Here is a 23,721-nt window from a genome sequence, read left to right on the forward strand (position 1 = left end):
GCCAAAGAATGCTCAAACTACCGCACAATTGCACTCAACTCACACGCTGCTGCTACTGCTAAGTTGCTTCAGTCGTGTCCGACTCTGCAGCCCCATGGACTGCAGCCCACCAGGCTCCTCGGTCCATGGGATTTTCTAGGCCAAAAGTACTGGAGTAGGGTGCCATTGCCTTCTCCACAACTCACACGCTAGTAAAGTAAGTAATGCTCAAAATTCTCCAAGCCAGGCTTTCAACCGTACGTGAACCATTTTAGAAAAGGCAGAGGAACCAGAGATCAAATTGCCAACATCCATTGGATTATCAAAAAAGCCAGACAGTTCCAGAAAAACATCTACTTCTGCTTTATTGACTTATGCCAAAGCCTTTGACTATGTGGATCACCACAAACTGGAAGGTTCTTGAAGAGATGAGAATACCAGACCATCTGACCTTCCTCTTGAGAAATCTGTATGCAGGTCAGGAAGCAACAGTTAGAACTGCACATGGAACAGACTGGTTCTAAATAGGGAAAGGAGTATGTCAAGGCTATATATTGTCACCCTGCTTATTTAACTTACATGCAGAGTACATCATGAGAAACGCTGGGCTGGATGAAGCACAAGCTGGAATCAAGATTCCCGGAAGAAATATCAATAACCTCAGATATGCAGAGGACACCACCCTTATGGCAGAAAGCAAAGAACTAAAGAGCCTCTTAATGACAGTGAAAGAGGAGTGAAAAAGTTGGCTTAAAGCTAAACATTGAAAAAACTAAGATCAAGGTATCTGGTCCCATCACTTCATGGCAAATAGATGGGGAAACAGTGACAGACTTAAAAACAGCTCCAAAATCACTGCAGATGGTGACTGCAGCCTGAAATTAAAAGACGCTTATTCCTTGGAAGAAAAGTTAGGACCAACCTAGACAGCATATTAAAAAACAGACATTACTTTGCCAACAAAGATCCTTCTAGTCAAGGCTATGGTTTTTCAGTAGTCGTGTATGGATGTGAGAGTTGGACTATAAAGAAAGCTGAGTGCCAAAGAATTGATGCTTTTGAACAGTGGTATTGGAGAAGACTCTTAGGAGTCCCTTGGACTGTAAGGAGATCCAACACATCCATCCTAAAGGAAATCAGTGCTGAATATTCATTGGAAGGACTGATGTTGAAGCTGATTTGAAAAGACCCTGATGTTGGGAAAGATTGAAGGCAGGAGAAGGGGACAACAGGATTTTTAGATGGTTGGATGGCATCACTGACTCAACGGACATGAGTTTAAGTAAACTCCAGAAGTTGGTGAAGGTCAGGGAGGCCTGGCATGCTGCAGTCCATAGGGTCGCAAAGAGTCAGACACAACTGAGCAACTGAACTGAACTGATTGACGTATTTGTCATTGTCTTATAATATAGCAGTGTGCACAAAAAACAATGTTGAGAGAATTCCCTGGTGGCATAGTGGTTAGCATTCTGGGCTTTCACTGCAGTGGCCTGGGTTCAATACCTGATTGGGGAACCAAGAATCCCACGGCAAAAGAAGCAAACCACACAATGTTAAGTCTTTTATGTGGAAGTGACATAAAAAGCTGTCACTGTTTTCCAAAAACAGCTATTCGTAAACCCACATATTTCTATAATCTCATGTTTAAGGCAAAATCCAAATGATAATGATAGGTACTATTTGGTATCGTTTTACAACTTTGCCAATCCAGTAAAAATTAACCTTAAAAACAGACAATTTGGATTTTGTAACCACTTAACTACTTTAGCCCAGGGAATAATCATGATACATATCCCACCCTAGGGTAGAGAGTAAGAAGGGAGGTAGGATTGCAGGGACTGTTTGTGTACCGGCCATGGGCCAGGCACTAGGTTAAACAGCTCTACATGCATTATTTCATTTAACCCTGCATTGTCTTGGTATCATCCTCATCTTACAGATATCCTTAGGTTTCCATTTTCCACTTCTTCAACTTGCCCAGTTTGCAGTCAATAAGAGTGTAACTCTGGACAGCTTGACTAGTCTGTTTCATCCTGCGAAGTTGCAACAATTTTTGTACAGAAATGTGCATGTCTGCATCCCGTGTTGGTTATCTCATTAGTGTCCTCAGATACACAGTCAGTGCCGCACTTGTCCTCTTCAGCCTCGCTGCTTTCCTTCTCGTCTGGAAGTATACTAGGTGCTGAGAAGGGTCAGATGAGTTCTCCATAACAAGCAGAATTCATTCATTCTGGATAACACTACAATAGCCAGGGGACCAAGTCACTTCTTCCAGCTTAATAATGAGTAATCACGGGAGGCTGTACGCAGTTTTTAAAGGCTTTATTGGTAAATATGCTTTAGGAAATAAACATCCATCCTACTGCTTCCATATCAGTGGAATGAAGAGCTGTGCCCAGGAACACAGGAAGTGGTGCCTGAAGGGACTGATGCTGACCACCTCTTATTCATAAATCCAGTCAAAAGCACAAGGCTTGTATTCAATCAATTCTTCGGGCTTAAACCACAAGTTGATCTCTTTCTCAGCACTTTTTACTGAATCACTGCCATGAATGATGTTCCTGAGGAGAATAATTACTAGTTACCACATTTTAAAGTGCAAGAAAGTCTGTTTAATGGATGGAACAAAGAGCCACTAAAGATTTTTTCAGCCCGTTGCCCCTTGAAGCAGCTGATGACCCCAAATTATTTCCTCTTAAAAGCAACTGTAAAACTATAAAGGTACTTAACTCAAAAGCATCCCTTGGTTCAACTTTATTATGTTTCTATGTTTTCAAAACAGTGCTTGTACCCAAGATTGCCATGCCACCACAAAACATTCCTTCTCATATTTTAAAAAATACAGGAATATCTAGACCAAACCCCAGACTAGATATAAAATATTAACAGCCATTTCTGCTGTATTTTGTTACAGTAGTTTGCAAAGCCCAACCAAAACATTCACACTTATTGAGACTCCCTTTATTTCATTTGAATCTCATAACTCCATAAAATTTTGTAATATTTTGTGTAAGTGAGAGAAGCAGAAAGACTAAAAGTGACACACCCTTGGACACAGTGCCACAGGGCAGAGCCAACACTTAAAACATTCCTTGCCCCACTCTTTGCACTTTCTGTTGTCACAAAGGACCTAATGGCCAACTCCCTTGTGCAGTGTCTTGGGTTAAATTTTAAGTAGCCTAGAGAAGTAACTAAGAAAGCATTCATCCAATGATAATTACCACCTAATTTAAACGTTCAAGTTTTTCTAAAATTGTAATATGCTGAAAATATGTTTTAAACCCAAAGTAAGTGGCTTTGAGGAAAAGTGATTATAACGCCCCTTAAACTCACCTGCCAACTTGAATGCAGAAGTCACCACGAATGGTGCCCGGCTTAGAATCTGCTGGGTTGGTCTCCCCAAGCATCACTCGTCCTGTCTTCACTACATTCAGGCCCTCCCAGACCTTGACAGTAGGAAAAAAGAAGTACATCAGTTCTGCCATCAGGACCACTGAAAACATTTACCTCTACCTAATAGCACACACTGATCATCACAAACACCATTTTCCAATAACGCAAGATACAATTCTATATATGGACATCACCAGATGGTCAATACCACAATCAGATTCTTTGCAGCCAAAGATGGAGCAACTCCATATAGTCAGCAAAAACAAGACCTGGAGCTGACTGTGGCTCAGACCATGAGCTCCTTATTGCAAAATTCAAGGTTAAATTGAAGAAAGTAGGGAAAACCACTAGGCCATTCAGATACTACCTAAATCAAATGCCTTACGATTATATAGTGGAGATGACAAATAGAATCAAGGAGTCAGATCTGGTAGGGAGAGTTCCTGAAGAACTGTGATCAGAGGTTCGTAACACTACAGGGGGCACAACTGGCCCTGAGTTCATGTACATCCCAATGAAAAAGAAATGCAAGAAGGCAAACAACCAGTCTGAGGAAGCCTTACAAATAGCTGAGAAAAGAAGCGGAAGGAAAGATGCACCCAACTGCATGCAGAGTTCTAGAGAACAGCAAGGAGAGATGAGAAGGCCTTCTTAAATGAACAGAGGAAAAAATGGAAAGACTAGAGATTTCTTTAAGAAAATTGGAGATACCAATTTTTCATGCAAGGATGAGCTACCTGATGCGAAGAGCCAATTCATTGAAAAAGACCCTGATTCTGGGAAAGACTGAGAGCAGGAGAAGGGGGTGACAGAGGATGAGATGGTTGGATGGCATCCCCAACTCAATGGAAATTTTGCACAAACTCCGTGAGATAGTGAAGGACAGGGAAGCCTGGTATGCTGCGTTCCATGGGGTTGCAGAGAGTTGAATGCAACTTCAACTGAACAACAGTAGCACACATCAGTCAGACCAATCAGTGACCTGATTATCAACCGGCCCCAGAATAGGGGCTGATATAAAATACCCCATACTCCATCCCAAGTGTATACAGAGAAAAGGTCTGCCCAACTTGACTTCCTAGTCTGACGGAAAAAGATTAACAAGACTGAAGAATTCTTGTGCAGTCACGAACTCTAAAAAAGTAATGATGAAAGGGTAAAAAAAAGTGACCAGACTAGAACGGGATCAGTGGGAAGGGCATCACAGAAGACTGGCCGAGCAAGACAAGGCAAAAACTGACACGAAAGGGGGAAGTGTATTCCAGGGAAAAGCAAAAAGAAGGTTACTGTCAGGGAACAGGAAGTAGGTCTTCTTTCTCAACAATTGTATTGACTCTGTATTATACCCCCCTGCTTCTATTCACTTCATTTCCAGTTGGACGTTAATGCCACATGAAGAAATAGACCACTTCATTTCTGGCATAGGATGAAAAGAACTTTCTGTTATGTCTGATTCTCACTTCCTTTTTCCTCCCAAGCTCCCAGTTGCTTTGTAAACTAACCACAAGCAGGCTGCATTTGTAAAACAAGGAATTTGGGGTATCTGGAGATGATGTCTAAAAAGGGAAATGAAGACACTGAGCAAACCCAGTTACCTATCAGCTTTATTCTTCTACTTGGTGCCACCATGAGAAACTTACCATGGCCACAACTGGCCCTGAGTTCATGTACTTCACCAGGCCGGGAAAGAATGGGCGGTCTTTCAGGTCAATGTAGTGCTGCTTCAGGAGTTCCTCAGAGGCCTTGGCATTGAAGAGAAGGTACCAATTAGGAATTAAACTCCTCAGACCTCCTCCCTACCCCAGTAACTTGGTAGGTTCTCTAAAAGTCTGGTTATGTATTTAAGTTCACATTCATAAGATGTGTTTTTTTTAAAAATCCCATCCAAACCATGAAACTGACAGTTTATTAGCAGAAAGATTCTTCTGATCATGAACACACACTATCATGTCAATGACCTTGTAATACAGATGTTATAGTCCTTAAAAGAAGGTGGTTATTAACTGTTGGCTGCTATCAAAGGAACTATTCCAAACAGAGGTCATATCAAATCCTCTGGCCCTTTCATAATGCCCTTTTAAACATTTCTGATGTTAACTGAAAGATCTCTTTACTGAGAAGCTTGGTTTAAAAATCAGTTCTTAGATATGTATCCCCTGAGGTCCAGATTTGTGCCCCAAATTTAATGTGGAAAATAAAGTTGTCCTATGCCAAAGGGAGCCTGCAGGGAAAGGGCAGAGGAAGGGAAGCCCCATCTAAAACCTCAATCATCTCAGAGTTGCAAAACTGAAGCACAAAAGGATTGCAGCCTCCATCCTGTGCCTGGGTGGACCCGCGTGGGCCCAGGACACAGGCCTTCTCCACTCCCTGCTGCCCTCCTGCGGCCTACAGCCCCATGGCAACCTGAGTCACTTTACCTCCACTTAACCTTCCAAGGGTGCCCGCCCACACCGCGCCGCCAGGGCCTGGGGAAGGGTCAGCGGGCCCCAGGCGCCCTGGAGACGGAGGCTAAAGGAAGTTCTAGCGGGCCCTAGATCAGCCAGATTTTCCGACTCAGAAAAGGACGCGGATCGGCGCTGCGGGGAAGGAAAACCGCCCGTGACCATGCCGCAGCCGGGGGAAAGGGAGTGGGGCGCATCACCTGAAGGAACTTCATGGCCACAAGGCGGAATCCCTTCTGCTCGAAGCGCTTGATGATCTCGCCCACCAGGCCGCGCTGCACGCCGTCCGGCTTGATAGCAATAAAGGTGCGCTCCGCGTGGGCCATGGTCCTGTAGGCGGCAGGTGCAATCAGAAACCGGTGTCCGCGCCCACACAGGCCTCGAGGGGGCTCAGACGCCGGCCGGGAGGCCACGTGGCGCCCGCGCCTGCCCGACCCAGCCCGCAGCCGCCCGCCGCTACGTGACTTTCTGGAAGCCAAGCCCTACCCGCACCCAGCCGCCGCCCCTCGGCCGTCCAGAGCTGCCGCGGAGAACACGCGGCCGAATCTTGGGATAAAGCCAGGCCTGCGGGACCCAGGGGACGCTTGCGGGACTCAGGGGACGCTTGCGGGACGCAGGAGACGCCTGCGGCCCGGGACCCGCTTGACGCGGCGCGAGGGAGGAGGTGCCCCAGAGCGAGAAAAGGAGCGGAGCCGCAGCCTTACCGGTAAGGGGGTGAGCGCGGGTGCGGGTAGCGATGACGGCCAAAGCCTAGACCTGAGCCGAGAGCTGAGCGACTGACTCGGCTGGGAGCCCGCGGAGGAGGGGCCGGCAGTAGCCACACCCCGGACGACCCGCCGCCCAACCCGCGAGGCCGGATGCGTTCGGAAGACTCTGACCAGCCCCGAGCTTAAGGAAGAAGCTGGCTAGGGCTTCAGGGGCAGGAAGTGATTTTTTTCGCTACCTGGATGATCCACTAGTAGAACTGCGCGCGTCCAATCCAACTCCTGTCTTCAGTATCTCGTAGCACTCAAATATCTCCAGGTCTTGCTGCTGCTGCGAAGTCGCTTCAGACGTGTCCTACTCTGTGCGAGTCAGTACCATCTTTCCCCCCCATCCACCGAGTACCCAGAGCTGCTTTCTCTCCGCCCCGTCTAGCACAAGCCATTATCCTACGTGTGAAATCGGTTCCCCTTCCCTCCCTTCAAGCAAGTTGAGCCCTGCTTCAAGCCCTCCGCCTTCCAACGCGCCTCAACCTCACTTCTCCCCGCAAGGAGCCTCCGTCAGCATCCTCTTCAAACACCATCTGACCCTCCGCCCTGCTTTGATTATTGCCTCTGGCTGGAGGATGGCATCCAAGGCTAATTTAACAAAATGCCCTATGCCCTGCTCCTTCCTGCCTGTCTCTCCACCAACCTTCCCAGCCCAGTTTAGGTGCCCTGATCCTGTTATGGAGTCCAAACTCGCTCTGCTCACCACACGACAGGCCAAGAGAGGAGGTGTTGAGGCAAGAAAAACAGCTTTATTCAGAAAGCAGCTGACAGAGACGATGGCAGGCTAGCGCTTCAAAATAACCGTCATGGATGCCAGGTTTTTTTCCAGGTCAGAGAGAAAGAAGCAACGAGGAGCTAAAATCAAAAAACAGGCTAGAGAGGGAGAGGTGGCGGGGAAGTGAAGCGAAAGGGTCCTCAGTCTTGCAAAACATCTCCAAGGGAATGGTCAGCCTTTGGATGGGGTGTGTTAATCTCTATTCACAGGTGGGCAGGGACAAACTGTCTCGCCAAGAGCTGAACAAAGGCACTTTCCTGTCAAGCAGAGGGGCAGGGTCCTCCAGGGAGGCCATTAAGTATGATTATAATAATACAGCAATGAAAATCAAGTCAAAGAAAGTTTTGAACATGGAGTCAGAATCGGCTTCCTCCCTGCAACATTCCTTGAAGAAGGAAATGGCAACCCACTCCAGTACTCTTGCCTGGAAAATCCCATGGATGGAGGAGCTTGGTAGGCTACAGTCCATGGGGTCGTGAAGAGTCAGACAAGAGACTTAGCAGCAGTAGCAGCAGCTACAACAGCTGCAACATTCCCACCCTGAGATGATGGTCTCTTCTGCCCCAGCACTATTGTGTGGCCAGGATATAAAGTTCAGTCTGAGACACACCCTTGTTAAGATTCTAGATTCTGTCTCAGAAATCAGGCCTGTCATACATTTGCAGACAATCTCTATCTCCTCTCTGTCTGGCAAAACACTAGCTTTGGTGGTGACCAGCTTCCCCCCCTCCACCTCTCCTGCAGTGCTTACAGCCTGAGATGGGCAAACACACTCTCTGCTCAGGGTGGTGAGCTAACCATAGGGATTGCGTGTCACCACCCTAGTAGTCCTGGCACTGCACTGATAACCTGTGTTAGAGACTTGACAGTCCAGGCCTCCATTACACTTTGCTGGCTTTCCAAACTTCTAGTTGCAGAGCATTAAACCACAGTACATTGGCAGTCTTCATTCTGGAGCAGGAACACCCAGTGTTCCTTTGGGCCCCAATCTGCAGCACACTTTGAGTTTCCTTTCCAGAGTTATCAAATGTCAATTGTGCGAAAGAGTGGGAATTTCACAAATATTTCTCCGCGAAGCTGTTTGCCTCCTGGCCTGGTCACTAATACCACCTTGTGGTTATAGCCAGTAGCAGCCCTCTGCCTTTCAACTCTCCTTTTCTTCCTGGGAAGACTGGAGAAGGTATAAACAAAAAGAGAAGGGGGCAGGGCACAATCCTTAAAAGATAACACAGCCTTGAAAAAAACTGGATACAACAAAAACTAGTTAGAACTGACTAGGCCCAAAATGGTGGAAGATTCAACTTCCCTAGACCTTGAGCCTCATTATACTCTCATTGTAATGCACTGCTGCTGCTGCTAAGTCGCTTCAGTCGTGTCCAACTCTATGCGACCCCATAGACGGCAGCCCACCAGGTTCCCCCGTCCCTGGGATTCTCCAGGCAAGAACACTGGAGTGGGTTGCCATTTCCTTCTCCAATGCATGAAAGTGAAAAGGGAAAGTGAAGTCGCTCAGTCGTGTCCGACTCTTCGCGACCCCATGGACTGCAGCCCAACAGGCTCCTCCATCCATGGGGTTTTCCAGGCAAGAGTACTGGAGTGGGGTGCCATCGCCTTCTCACTAGCATGCTAAATTGTTAGGGGAAGCACACTGATTGAAACCTTCCACCCTGGCCAGGCACCATAGTAACCATTTGCATACGTTGTTTTACAACAGGAGGTCCTAGTAAGGAACATGGAACTAATAAGCCTCCACCAACCAGAAGAGTTTGGGAAAGGTCAAAAGGAGACACCACAGGTCCGACCACCTCCCAAAATCCTTCTCTCTAGCATCCATCTTGGCTGAACAAGGAGTGCACCAGCAGGAAGGACTCTGAGTCAGAATGATTGGCTAAAGACAACCCAGAAACTAATCCCATCACCATAAAACCTGAGACTGCAAGCCACATGGCAGAGTAGTTCTCCTGGGTTTCCTTACCCAACTGCTCTCCACCCGGGTGCCCTTTCCCAATAAAATCTCTTGCTTTGTCAGCACGTGTGTCTCCTTGGACAATTCATTTCCGAGTGTTAGACAAGAGCCCAGTTCGCGCCCTGGAAGAGGTCCCCCTTCCTGCAACAAATGACACAAACACAGGCATCAAGTTCCAAGGCCAAGACTGAAAGGCCAAAAAGCGGGCAGTGGCCCAAATCATGGCAATCCCCACCCCTTCTCCAAAGTGATTAGAATATTCCTTCTACTCTTTAGCCTATGGAAATACCCAGCCCATAAAAACTAACCACCCCACATCTCAGGGATACTTTGCCTCCTAAGACAGACTACCTATGGAATTGTAACCAACCAGGCCCCTGTGGGGCCTTCTGGGACAGACCTTCCCCCAGAATCCTCTGCTTTAGCTCCTCTCTGAAGTACTGAGATAATAGTACCTGATGCACATTTCCTGAGTAGTTTTACAGATGTGAAAGCCCCCACTAAATGGAAGATATTTAACTATTTGATGGCCAAGGACACATAGCCCCCAGGTCTCCTAGAGCCTAAGGATTATGTTAACTCCAGTGACACCACCCTGTTACCTCACAATCAACCAATTAGAGAATTGTGCACAAGCTGATCACACACCCTACAATCCCACTCCCTCACCTGACCTTTAAAAATGCTTTGCTGAAACCTTTTGAGAAATGGGGCTGGGGGTGGGGAGGGGTTCAGGGGCATGAGCCACCCATCTGCTCGCATGGCCCTGCAGTAAGTCTTTCTCTGCTCCAAACTCCAACATTTAGGTATTGTTTGGCCTAATTGTGCATCAGGCACATGAACACAAGTTCAGTAACAGAATGTGTCCCTCTCTCAGTAAAACTGCTTTCACTTTACTATGCTTGCTCTTAAATTCTTTCCTGCACGAAGCCAAGGACCTTCACTTGGTGGCCCATCCCAAGACCTAGGACAAGACCATCCTCTTGTGCCCCATTTTCCTGCAACATATTTATGAAAGAAGAGGAAGAAAGTGGTCTTGTTGTAGCCACGCGTTCCAGGAAATAAACTCATCCAGGACAATGCAGATAGTGGAGTGCAGTTTATTACACCGGCAGGCCCAAGGCAGTCTCTTCTTAGTCAAGGACCCCGACCAGTTTTTGTGAAAACCTTATATACCCTAAGTGTACGTGCCCAAACCCATCTCCCCAAATTTCCTGAAACTAGCCTGAACAAAGGAAAAGAAAGATACAATCAAAGTTAACCCATGATTCATATGCCTTCAGCCTAAGTAGTTAACAGTGGACAATTATCAATAGGCCTGTGGTCATACCCCAATAAGCATAATAGAATTTATGATTCTATTCGGTTACACAGATAATTAGGGTATTCTTTCAGGCTACAGAGAGTCTAGGTACAAACCCTGGGGCTCTTCCATCCGGGGGTCTGGTTTTCCAGTTGGTATGTCATTTCCATAGATACTGGGCATACAGCTCAAAGTCCAGAGTCCGGCCCAAGATGGAGTCCTGCTTTCAAGATGGAGCCTATTCTGTTTCCTCCTTCATTCTCTACCTCCCCACTTTTCCTTTGATATAAAAAAACCCCACTTAGTTCTCAGGGAAGAGCCCTCTTGCCTGCCCACTGGTACCCTTCACAAGCATCCTATATTAATAAATCTACTTCTTACCTTTGTCTCTTGCTGAATTCCTTCTGTGCTGAGATATAAAGAACCTGAGCTTCATTAAGTCCTAAGATGAGGTATGCAGTTTCACAACCCTCCTGTCTTACTACACATATATTCATTCCCCCAAAGTCCTGGCACTCTCTCTCGCCCCCCACCCATCCCACCATTCTTTGTATGAAATAGAAATACATCTAGTCCTCAGCTGCTCTAAAAGAAGGTGGCCCCCAATGGAATAAATCCTTTCACAATGTATATTGTTTGTATACTTATATCCAATCATGTTGTACACTAAATATCTTACAATTTTGTCAATTATACCTCAGTAAAACTGATGAGGGGCGGGGGCAGAATCCAAGCAGGTATGGCTCATAGAGGTGATGATAGTCATAAAGATCTAATCCTTGAGGTGGTCCAGGGACTCAGTCCCCTCCATCCAATCCAAGACAGATGTTACCACCCCTATATCCAGCTTCTAGCAAGTTGGGAAGTAGGATTACCTCTTCTTTTGCAAAGTACAACCTTAAATTTACCATCTTCACTTTTTCACATCTCTTTGGCCAGAACTTGATCCTGTGGCTCTATCTACCTGTAAGCTAATAAAATCAGGCAAATATAATCATAGCTTCCCATAGTTACCATTCCCTCCCTCCCTCCCTCTCTCTTTCTTGTGGTGAGAACACAGATCTACCCAATCTAGCAAATTTGAAGTATACAGTACAGTATTGTTAATTGCAATCACAGTGATCAACATTAGATTTCATTTGAACTTATAAATAAATACATTTCCATCTTGTCTCTGTTAAAGCAACCAAATCAATATCCTAACAAATCAAAACTCTTTACAAAATAACTCCTGCATCTTTTAAGGTCATCTCAGAAATCCAGGCCCACTATCCACATAGCTTTTCTATTTTGGAGTAGTTACAACTTCTCACACTCGCCCAAACACTGAATCCCTGAGAGCTTCTCAAGAGCAAGAAAGATATTAATATCTTTTATTTCCAGGGAACCTTTGATGTATATAGTACAGTTTGGGCAACCAAGCAGATCCCTGGCAGATAGCTATTGACTGGCTGAGTGCCAAGAATGGACGGAACGCAGGGAAAGAGGGACAGGCAAAAAATGTGTGTTTATGTATGATCTCTCAGGCCAATATAAATAATTTATATTGTATTTATACTCTATTAGATTAGCCAAGTACCTAAAAAAAGAAAATAATACAAAGCAATACAACAAAACAAAAGCAACTCAATGACTCTTTCCTTGAGATGAACATTTTAATCTGATGATAGCATTTAATACTGTACATGGAGCACCCACAGCTCCAAGAGTTTCCCTCCAAATGAAAAGCAAGTTCTCAGAAATAACCAGGTTTGCAATGGCCTGGTCCTTGCCTGCGGGAAGGAAGGAAACTAGCATGGGACGAGCACTGTGGTCTGCTTCCAAGTCACTCGTAGATCCAGTTCTGAGCACAGCTCTTGTAATTCACCAGTTCCTCGGGGCGAAACCACAAGGCAATCTCCTTCTCTGCACTCTCCACGGAATCACTGCCATGGATAATGTTCCTGGATGGGGAAAGAGATGGCCAAAACCAGGATTAAACTGCCCAGAAGCTCCCTTCATTCCCATTGCCAGAAAGCCTATAGCCACAGAGCAGGATAAAAAACAAAGCTCCATGTACATTATTCCTTGTCAAAAGAAGAAACCTATAGTTGCCATCAAAGTAAGGATAAAGAATTCCCTCCACACATCCAGCCCTCTGATGTTCAGCCTATCTGAACACTAATGCAGGCAGTGGGAGCCTTCAAGAAGGTTCTACCCTCACAGCAGAGCGCAACCACAGTGACGATGATGACCAAAGGCAGAGGGCGTACAAAGCCAAGCTAAGAAAAGCCAAATTAAGAAAGAGGGAAACAATAAACTCTGATTATAAATGGATCTGTATATGGCATCATGTCTACCCTCAGCTGCAGAAAACCACATTCTTACTGCACCTAACTTGGATTTTAGAAAACAGTAAAATGCAACAACCCCTACCTGCCAACTTGGATGCAAAAGTCCCCACGGATGGTCCCAGGCTTGGAGTCCGCAGGGTTAGTCTCCCCAAGCATCACTCGACCTGTCTTCACAACATTCAGTCCCTCCCAGACCTCCAAGGACAAAAGAAGATATGGTTAAGGAAAAAAATCAATCTCAGCAGAAAATCTGAAAACTATTAACTCAAAAAGAAAATAAAAGGCTCTCATAAAATGGCATTCATTCATTGAACAAGTATTTATGGGGCATCTAAGTGTTCCAGCACTGGGAAAATTGGTCTTCCTGCACTCCTCTTGCTTTTCTACTATCTGTCTTGACACAGCAGCCAGAGTGGCCTTTTTAAAACACCAAGTGTAAAAAACTCCTACAGCCTCCCAGCAGTCATGAAGTACAGGGCCAAGACAGCCCCACATAATCTGGCCTCTGCCTCTGCCACTGAATTAATCTCACCCAACCTTCCCTTTCACCCACCAGGTTTCATCTATTCCTAACGTCCTTCTGGACTTCAAAAAGTTCCCCACCCTAGGTTCTTTGCACATGCTATTTTCTTGGTTGGGAATGCTCTTCACTGTAAATCTGTGTGTAGTCGGCTCCTTCTCATGCAGATCTCAGTTTGAAAATCATGTTTCTTGACCACTCTATCTAATGTGGTCACTTCCTATTACGTCATCTTATTTCATTTCTGTGCATCATTAATCATTAGCTGATATGCATGATTTTTGGTTTCTATATTATCTGCCCATCCTCCCTTTTCAGAATATGTAGGCAAGGAAAACTATGAAAACAGTTACCTATTTTTGTCTCATTCATGATTATATCCCCAGTGTCTAAAAAAAAGCCTGGCACAAAGATGACAACCAATACATACTCAGAGAAGAATTACTACAATAAGACACATTCTCTCTACCCTCCAGGAGCTTACAGTCAGGCATATCTCTCCTGATGTCTCCCAGATATGAGTCTTCAGCTCACCAAGCAAATGTATTTTGCCTTTGGTGAGTCAGAAAACTCATACCCTAATTGTCCAATGCCCCAGGCTCAGCATCCTTGCATCAATGAAGACCTGCCATTAGGAGCAGGAATCACAACATTCACTCTTTGCTCCCAACTGAGCCATTTGTATCAACATCCCAAACATGTACACTCACCATGGCAACCACTGGCCCTGAGTGCATGTATTTCACCAGGCCAGCAAAGAATGGACGGTCCTTCAGGTCAATATAGTGCTCCTTGAGAAGGTCTTCAGAAGCCTAGCCCATGAGATAGAGAAAGAAATTTCATCCCCAAACTATTTAAGAACCAGCAATTTAGTTATTTTCCACTCACCCATCCGGCCATTTAAAACGTGCGCTCTCAGCTCACTTGTTCTATTACAATCTAATTCCCTCAACTTACCAAAAGGAAGGAGAGACAGGGACTCTAAGTGCTTCAGCTTTGCACCAGCTTTCCCCTATTGCCCTTGACTGATCAGTATAAAATTACAGAACATTAGAACTGAATCCAGCCATGGCATTTTAGACAGGAAAACTAACAATACAATGAATTTCCATTCCCAAACAATCCTCAACTAAAATCTTAGAGGGAGGTGGTCTCAGCATTGGATGAAAAGCAAATTGAACCAGGCCATTTCTCATCATATTTAAAAAATACCAAAGGCCCAGTGCAGTGACCATGCAATTTCCACAGGTATTGCAAACCACCCAAAAGCGCATGCCATCTAACAATAAGTCATTTTACTAAAGAATAAATCTTTCACGTTGCAAGGCTGGTATCTGGGAACAAATCAGACTAGTTATAGAGAGCAAACCATCTGCTTAGCAATGCCAACTCGACTCACCTGTGTTTCCTCTTTGCTACCACTTACATGCTCCTCAAGGGTCTAATGAGATCCCTTAGTTTTCCCAGTTCTGTAGTACTGCTTCGTACAGAATGCTGCACACTTCAGCGATACACAAACGTGGGGATTTGCTGCCAAAAAGCACATCCTGAACATGCTATCGTTCAGCCCCGTTCGTCGTCTCTTGCCAAAGTGAAATTACACAGCCACATCATCTCCCCGTTAGTATTCATCCTGACCCATCCCTTCAATCCATATGGGAGACTTGCAGTGATTGTCTCCTGATGACCTTCCCTTACCAACATTCTTTTAATTCTATTCATTGGTGCTGGCTTTTTTTGTGTGTGGTGGGCAGGGAGGGGTAGGGGGGGGGTGGGGGGGACGGGGGGCAGGTGGGAGGGAACTCAAGTTTTCCTTCACATCAGATTTAAATAACTCTGTAGGCTCATGGCAGTTTTCCCCCCTCCCATTCTTCACCAAGTCCAAGCCCTTGATAGGAAACAGTGTAAAGGACAAAATGCATGCGCTTACGGGTCAGAGAGCCCTGAGTTAAAATCCTAGCTACATCACCGGCTGGGTAACCACACATTACTTAAACTCTCCAAGCCTCAGTTAGCTTTCTTATCGTTAACAACCACGGGAATAGAAATAAATACTTCTCTGGGCTGTCATGAGAGCTAGTGAGAAAACACACGTGCCCAACACATGGTAAATATCTGATCAATACTACTTTGATTTCACTTTACCTTCAAAACCCAATTCAATATACAAACTCTCTGGAAAGCACTGCTAGTCCAATACCTGGTTCTAACCATTCTATCATGCTATCCCCTCAGCATTAACATCAGTCTGCTCCCTTTTATTTTAACACACTCTTTCTAAAACATCACATAGGAACTATAGTGCAAATCAAACTAAATTTAAAATGCACCAGACGGGGAATTCCCTGGCAGCCCAGTGGCTAGAATTCAATGCTTTTACTGCCAGGGCTGAGGTTCGTTCCCTGGTCACAGAACTAAGATCCCACAGACCATGCAGCACAGCTAAAAAATGAAATGCACTGGAAAAGTCCGAAGTTGACTCTTTTTCTCTGATTCATTCACTAAAGTTGACTCTTAATAGGGAAAAAAAAGATGATTCCCTACTGTATTTGCTTTGAGAATTTAAGTTCTTATTTCCCAGGTCTGTTTGAAGAAGGGTTCTTGGCCAATCAGTTCTTTGGAGTTTTTGAAATATTGCTTTGCAGGTATCTTGCAAGGGTGTCTGCTCTCTGTTGTTTCAGGTGGGCCCCCCCAAGGGCACAGCCACAACTTTCCCCTATATGCCCGCATAGCGCCTACTACATGCTAGACGCTAGGCAGGTGGTAAACAATGATAAAAAGACTTCCTTGCTGAAAAACAATTTGCCTCAAATGGTGGGGGTGGGGGCAAAGGTGAGGCTTGGGGAGTCTCTAAAATGATCTGCTCAGGAAGCTCAAGATCAGCAGCTCAAACAGGCCCAGGGCTTTGAGTCAGAAATCACTGTGCTACAGTAATATGTGGAACTCTGCACTGCCAAGAGAAAAGGGAGGCTACTTCTGAAAGTCCTGAATAACTCGCGTGGTTCCAGGACTCAGTGGAGAGGCCACCGTTTCAGGACATTTATTCACCCTAAATGGAGAAGTCTAAAATGATGTGAAGGGAGACAGAGGCTGACCGACGGTGTTCCCCTATTTCTATGAAGTAATAGAAACAGCAAGAATGAAGTCCACTTACCCGCATGAATTTCATGGCAACAAGACGGAATCCCTTTTGCTCAAAACGCTTGATTATTTCTCCCATGAGGCCTCGATGGACTCCATCGGGCTTGATGGCAATGAAGGTGCGCTCGCTGTTGGCCATGGTCCTGGGGATAGGCAGGTGGAGGGATGAAGCAACCAACACTGAATATCCTGCCTACATCATTATCCTTCTCAAGCAGATTATCCCATAAAGCTGCTTTAAATCTGTGACATCAATTCTAGGACTCTCTAATTCCACCTCAGTCCCCCATCTATGAATTAATATCCCAGAGTGGGGAAGGGTCAAAAAGCCGGGGTTATGTGCTATTTTAATAAGCTTCTGTTAAGTCATATCAAGAGGATGTGACTGCCAGTTCACCCTCAATCTGGACCCAGGCGATCAGAGGCTCCTCACTCCCTCCCCGGTCCTTGGAATATACACTCTGTACACTGTTCCCATAGCAGGAGCCATTCAAGGATGCAGCTTTGAGAGAGGTAAGGTGTTATTGAAACTATCTACACAGAACCTGTGACTGAACCCAGTTAAGGCCTCTATATAACCTTTAAGATTCTGGTGGGTGGGTGCAATGCAGTCAGCCAAGGTAAGCCTCATGTGTATGTTCCCTGTCTTATTAAAACTGCCACCTTCCAACCTAGAGTGGTCTGCCTCTTTGGACTCTCCTTGCCCTCTATGTACAGGGCCAATTTGTGAACTAACAACTGGTGAGCCAGCCAAGAGACTGAAGAAATGGGCCTTGAGAAAGAAGCATCCCTAGAGGAGCTCCAAGCTGAACATCCACCTCTATGTGGGGAAGGTGGCCTGTATGTCTGATGCCTGTGGACCACTGCAGGAGAACAGGGATGCCCCGAAAACTCTGGCTACTTTAACATGTTTGTTAGAGAAACTACACAGGCAACAAAGATGAGAAATGAGTGGCCACCACAGTGGGCAAGCCACTGGCCACAGACGCACTAGAGGCTGAAGCCTGAGTTAGCTGGAAGAGCTGAAGTTAGAGAAGAACATGCAGGTATCCACTGCTCTGCCAGCTGAGAGACAAGGTATAAGTTGGAGACCTTAGCTTTTATGTAGCAAAGCTAGGAGAGCACAAGCTGCTGCAGATTAATGTCCAAGTGCTGTGACAAAACCTGATTAGGACACTGAGAGACAGAATCCTTGGGAAAGTGAGAAGCACTAAGGGGAGGATGTTGTGGTGACTGACAATGAAACAGATGAAGCCCTCGACGCTATCCAGCCCCTAATACAAAGAAAAATTTTCATCAGTAATTACTCTAGACTTATGGTAATAGAGAAATACACCCCAAAACTTCTAAGAGAAAACTTCCATTCTTTCTCTGTCTCTTGAAATTGTAAATCTTACCATGTGTTTGAAATGTAAATATCACAGGAGATAATTAAAACATTGCCCATAGATTGAAGAAAAAGGGTGGGGAGGGGTGTGAAAACAGCTTGCTATAGGACCGCCCTCCCACAAAATCTAGTCTTCAGCGTCCATCAAAGGCAAGTACAAAAAAAACTGTTTTGGCCATGCTGCGAGGCTTGAGTGATCTTAGTTCTCCAACCAGAGATTGAACTCATGGCCCCTGCAGTGGAAGCATGGAGTCCTAATCACTGCACCACCAGGAAATTCCCAAATTTTTAAAGTCTTCTCTACAAATATTAGTAAAAGGCTTTAGCCATGTAAGTGGATACCTGATTCATGGCTAAAGTTTTGGAGAGACAGCTATGGATTCTTTGTTTGTGTCTATCTGTATTTCATATGTCTATGGATGTATGTTATAAATATAGGTGATATTTTTCTATCTCCAGAGTTGTCAAAATCAATTTGTAAAAAAAGCTCTATTTAGTTGGCCTAAAGAAAAATAAGCTTTGATATCAATAGTGTACTTATGAAAGCTAAACAACTTTCTTTCATGTGCTCAAAGGACAAAGTTTTCCTGGACTACTGGTCTGTTCCTTACGGGATTGTGAGAGGCTTTTATTACCTTTTGAGTAACCTGCCTAGAAAAAGATTCTGTGTTTTATCAAAATTTCTTGTGCTTCATGTTATCTTTCTCAGGTCTTTGATTCACAAAATATTTTTTTGTATTTGCCTTTGATGAAAGCTGAGGACTAGATTTTGTGGGAGGGCGGTCCTATAGCAGACTGTTTTCACACCCCTCCCCACCCTCTTTCTTCAATCTGTGGGCAACGTTTTAGTTATCTCCTGTGATATTTACATTTCAAACACATGGTAAGTTTACAATTTCAAGAGAGAAAGAATGAAAGTTTTCTCTTAGGAGTTTTGGGGGTGTATTCCTCTATGAGTCTTCTCTTAAAAGGGCTAAGTTTGGGGGTTTTTTTTTATCAATTATGTAACTTTCTGTATTTGCCTTTGGAGTCTTTGTAACTTAAGTTAAATAGAAAACTATTAATTCACAGTGACCTAAGATCCTATTTAATCGTGTTTTAAAACCTTTTGGTATTTTTGATAAGCTCTCCAAAAATCTATTCATAAATAAAGTTTTGTTGACCTAGAACTAACTCTGGGATTTTCCAGAGAACCTCTACTGCTACTACTGCTGCTAAGTCACTTCAGTCGTGTCTGATTCTGTGAGACCCCATAGACGGCAGCCCACCAGGCTCCACCGTCCCTGGGATTCTGCAGGCAAGAACACTGGAGTGGGTTGCCATTTCCTTCTCCAATGCAGGAAAGTGAAAAGGGAAAGTGAAGTCGCTCAGTCGTGTCCTACTCTTCTCGACCCCATGGACTACAGCCCACCAGGCCCTCCGTCCATGGGATTTTCCAGGCAAGAGTACTGGAGTGGGGTGCCACTGCCTTCTTCGAGACAACCTCTAGAACAATTCAAAAGATATATTTTCTTTCCTTATAAAAGAGAGATATTAAACTAATTAGCCTATTTAATATATTAAATTATATGGGAAGCATTATCAAATAAGAAGTAATGTTAAACTTTCTTTGGGGTATATTTGTATGAAATTTCTAAAAATCTGCTATGTCTTGGTATAATGTTATCAACTATAACTTTTAAATGTGTATCCAAAAAAATCACATTTCCTTGTCAACTGAATTATAATGAACTCTCATAAGATCTTTAGCTATAGTCATTTAAAAGTTTTTTTTTGTCATTTACAGTCATTGATTTACTCTGATGATTTGCAAAACTGTTCCTGCAAAAGTGTTTCATCTTGGACTTCCCTTGTGGTCCAGTGGTGAGGAATCCGCCTGCCAGTGTAGGGCACACAGGTTCGATCCCTGGTCCAGGATTCCACATGCTACAGGCAACTGAGCCTGCACACCACAACTAAGCCTGTGCTTAGATCCCACGAGTCACAACTACTGAGCCCAAGTGCCGCAACCAGCCTGCATACCCTAGAGCCTACAGAAGGCACTGCAACACAAAGCTCAGCACCGCAACTAGAACAGCCTCCGCTCACTGCAGCTAGAGAAAGCCTGCTCACAGAAATGAAGACCTGGTACAGCGAAAAAGAAATTATTTTTTTTAAATGTGCTTCATCTTCAAGGAGATTTATGGAAAACTTTTTACAAGCATAAGTTACTGATAACTAAGATCAATTTGCCTTCACGTGAGAGGGGCAGTACTGGACATTTCAAGGACTGCCTCACGGCTACCTGCACAACCTCACATGCTTGGGTGATAGCCCAAGACCTGTCCCTGTTTCCTTTCCCTACTCTGATAAAAACAGGTCCATTACATCAATGATTTGATACTGTGAACATGTGACGACTTGGCCCTGCTGTAGGACACTCTGCAGGCTTTGTCGGAACATCCATGAGGGAGAAGGTGGGCAGTACATTCACAGAAAATTCAAGGCCCAGACACCTAGGTAAAGTTTTTGGCAGTCCTTTGGTCAGATAAATTGTCCCAGAAGTTGTCACTGATAAGGTACAAGCTTATCCAAGCCCTAAGAATGTGAAACAGGTGCAAGCCTTTGTAGGAATTTGGAGGTTTTGGAGGACTTTTATTCCCCGCCTGGCACAGTGCCTCCATCCCTTATATCACCTGGTAAAGACAAGGCATACGTGGGACTGGGGATTACAGCAGCAGTCTTATTAGAGCAGCAGATTATTTTGCCTTTGAGATGGCAAAAAATACTAGTGAAGCAAATTAAAGCTCTGGGCACTTCCCAAGCTGGGCTCCCATTTGAGTTAGACGCACCTATTACCCCGGAAGGTCTGAGTTGGGCACTGTGGTAGAGAAGGAGAGTTCCCCTAGGATTTTGGTTCCGGCTCTGGAAGAGGGCAGAAACCCAATACACCCCACAGAACAGCAGCTTCTAGCACTGTACACAATGCTCCTCTGGGCAGAGCTTCTCACAAAGGAACAGCACATCATGGAAAGAACTTCCCTTCCTTTGAAGGGGTTGTTAAGAATAAGTTCCATCTACCCACCTCTGCCATGGCTCAAACCCTCACAATGACTAAATGACCTGTCCATTTGTAGCAGATGAGCACCCTACCACCAGTCCACTGTCTCTAGAAATGTGGGCGCTCCTAGGCCCTATCCCTGGAGGAGGAAATGGCAACCCACTTCAGTATTCTTGCCTGGAGAATCCCATGGACAGAGCCACCATCTTGGTCCCCTCCATTGGCCTGGAGGACATTAAAACATACAGACAGGCCCTTACTCAGTTCATCCAGCAAGTCTTAAATGACAGTGTGCAAAGCCTGTCTTAACCGAACACTAAAATAATCTTCAATGAGAAAAGCTGTCCTCTAAAACAGAATAGCCTTGGACATTATTACTGCCTCATAAGGGGACTTAGTAAATCAATGGTTCAAATTATGGGGCTCTTGATGGAGACAACTGTTATTTATTTTGAGAATCATCTTAATCTGTCTTTTCTCTTGCATGTGCCTTTATATTGTTGCTGTGGCATCTGCCTCCACTGCAGTCAGATAGCTGCCAAACAAGCCACCTCCATGTGGCAGAACCACTTGCTGACTTCTCAGGGCACACTTCTGACCCTGCAGAAGGAGAGGGGGTGAGATTGTAAGGGCTGGTCACAAGGGATGGAGTATTGGAGGAGGTTTTGACCACCAGTTGACACTCCGGCTGATCCCAGCAATTCCAAGCTCCTCACCCCTGCCCCTGTCCTTGGGATTTACACTCTCCCTACTGTCCTCACATTAGGGGCTGTTCCAAGGACAGCAGCCTTGAGAGAGTAAGGGGTTGTTCAGACCATCTGAACTGAACCACGTGACTGTACCTAGTTAAGGCCTCTATATATAATTTTAAAATTCTGGTGGACAAGAACAGAGATCTACTCATCTTGCAACCACCCAAGATAGGCCTCAAACTCTGTTGCTCATTACACCTGCCATATACCAATCTGAGTGCTTGGCCTTTTTTTTGTCTTCCTTTCCTTCTGTGTACAGGAGCCAGTTTTCAAACACAGTATTGTGTACCCAATACTGTGGCAGAACTAAGGCAGCAGATTTTTAAAAAAGACACTATCTTTCTTAACTATCCAGATGAGGGAAACCACAGTGATAATGTAAAGGGCAGTCTGAAATGTGGTTTGACCTACTGCCACAGTCGTGGTTTTAGACCTGGAAGGGGTATTAGAGATTCTTTCATTACAATCTCCTTTTACAAACGAGGAAACAGATTCAGAGCACCAAAATCCAGATCACCTAACCCTATGCAACTTATGCTATGTCATGAGACATAAAGCATATTCTCACTAACCAATAAATGGTGGATTGTGGGAGCACTAAAACCATGAGTAATATCTGACATGGGACATCATGCTGGAAGGAAGTCTAGAGAGAACCGATTCTAGACTTTTCCTTTTACAGAGAAGACTGGGCTCAGAAACTGATCCTTCTCCACAAGACGAGAAAGGAGTCCTCTTATCTTGAAAGACAATCCCTCTGGCTAGCAGGACCACTTTCTGGCTCTCTCTTCCTGTACTTTAGTTACCTCTTATTACAGCACTGTAACAATATATTTGAATTTTCTGTTTATCTGTCTTTCCACTGGCCCGCTGCATCTATACAGGGATGGTTTACTTCTGTGTCTGTCCTGCTACCTAGCCACAGGGCGTAGCACTCAGTAAGAGCAAAGAAAATCTCTTAAATGATAATCACCCTGCACCTCCAAGAAAAAGAGACAAAGCCCCCAAACTGGTGAAGAACTCCTAATGGAAGCTTAAAATAAGCACCGATTCCCCGGGAGAAAATGGGACTAAAGAGCCACACACAGTCCCTATCAGTGTCCCCCGCGTATACCTGCGACACAGCTGTCGTTCATTCTGTCTGTATGTGTAGGTACTCGCTCAGTCGTGTCCCACTCTTTGCGACCCTGTGGATTTAACCCGCCAGGCTCCCGTCCATGGGATTTTCCAGGCAAGAGTACTAGAGTGAGTCATTTATTGCTGCCCAGAAACAAGACACAACCCCTACAGTCGCGGAAAGGCAGCCACCGACAAAGGTAAGTCCACGTGGCGTGGGACGAGAGCTGACAGGTTTGGACCAGTCGTCAGGCGATTCCCCCCCATCCGATCCCCCGGCCACCTCTCTGACAGAACAAGTCCCACCTCTTCACCTCCTCCTTCCCAGACTCCACTCGTTTCCCTTTCCTCTCAGGAGCCCCGACCTCTTCTTACCAACCCTCCTGCTTCCTGGGCTTCAACACCGTCTGCGGCCGCCAGCACCGGAAACGCGCCCCGGCTCCTCCAGTTTCCCGGTACCTACCCGCGCGGAACGCTTCTGCCTAGATCGGTTGCAGGAGGGTCCGTTTTGCTGAACACCGCTCGCCTACGCTTCCTCCTGACAGTCCGGCGTCATTCTAGGGAACAGCAGCTGCTCTTGTTTTTCCCTGCTCTTCCGGCAAGCTACCTTCCGCCATTTTAAAAGCTTTATTTCTTTGGTTAAGATTCTGTGCCTCAACTTTCTTTTTCTCGACCAAATTGGCTCCCGAGAGGTGGCGCTCACGCAAAGTCTGAAGAGCTTCTGACCTAGAAGTAGACCGTAGCCCTCCTTTTACATTCACTCGTTATTTCCAGCCTGCCAAGCAAATTTACTTATCCAAGTACCGTCTGTGTACCAGGCGCT

The 23,721-nt window shown here is 45.3% G+C and overlaps 2 protein-coding genes and 1 long non-coding RNA gene across 7 annotated transcripts; 1 reads left to right on the forward strand and 2 right to left on the reverse strand.

Annotated features, from left to right (window-relative positions):
• Positions 1-2,286: 2,286 nt before the first annotated feature.
• Positions 2,287-6,672, reverse strand: NME2 (NME/NM23 nucleoside diphosphate kinase 2). Its single transcript, XM_019981924.2, has 5 exons — positions 6,518-6,672; positions 6,014-6,143; positions 5,013-5,114; positions 3,313-3,425; positions 2,287-2,540 (listed from the first exon to the last, which is right to left on the reverse strand). The coding sequence occupies exons 2-5, from the start codon at positions 6,137-6,139 to the stop codon at positions 2,423-2,425; spliced, it is 459 nt and encodes a 152-aa protein (XP_019837483.1). The 5' UTR covers positions 6,140-6,143; positions 6,518-6,672; the 3' UTR covers positions 2,287-2,422.
• LOC139177558 (uncharacterized) lies at positions 6,143-9,371 on the forward strand. Its single transcript, XR_011562033.1, has 2 exons — positions 6,143-6,519; positions 9,055-9,371. It is a non-coding gene; the product is annotated as an uncharacterized lncRNA (long non-coding RNA).
• Positions 9,372-12,245: 2,874 nt separating this feature from the next.
• Positions 12,246-23,413, reverse strand: LOC109574136 (nucleoside diphosphate kinase A 2). 5 transcript variants are annotated; one of them, XM_019981926.2, is made up of 5 exons: positions 23,274-23,413; positions 16,617-16,746; positions 14,173-14,274; positions 13,025-13,137; positions 12,246-12,552 (listed from the first exon to the last, which is right to left on the reverse strand). In XM_019981926.2, exons 2-5 carry the CDS (start codon positions 16,740-16,742, stop codon positions 12,435-12,437), a joined length of 459 nt encoding a protein of 152 aa, XP_019837485.2. In that variant the 5' UTR covers positions 16,743-16,746; positions 23,274-23,413; the 3' UTR covers positions 12,246-12,434. The 5 variants fall into 5 exon arrangements, with proteins under 5 accessions (XP_019837485.2, XP_019837484.2, XP_019837487.2 ...); XM_019981925.2 differs by having other exon boundaries at positions 23,205-23,356; XM_019981928.2 differs by having other exon boundaries at positions 23,264-23,349.
• Between the last annotated feature and the right edge of the window lie 308 nt (positions 23,414-23,721).

The sequence above is a fragment of the Bos indicus genome, chromosome 19 (genome assembly GCF_029378745.1).
Source record: "Bos indicus isolate NIAB-ARS_2022 breed Sahiwal x Tharparkar chromosome 19, NIAB-ARS_B.indTharparkar_mat_pri_1.0, whole genome shotgun sequence".
Classification (NCBI taxonomy): Eukaryota; Metazoa; Chordata; class Mammalia; order Artiodactyla; family Bovidae; genus Bos; species Bos indicus.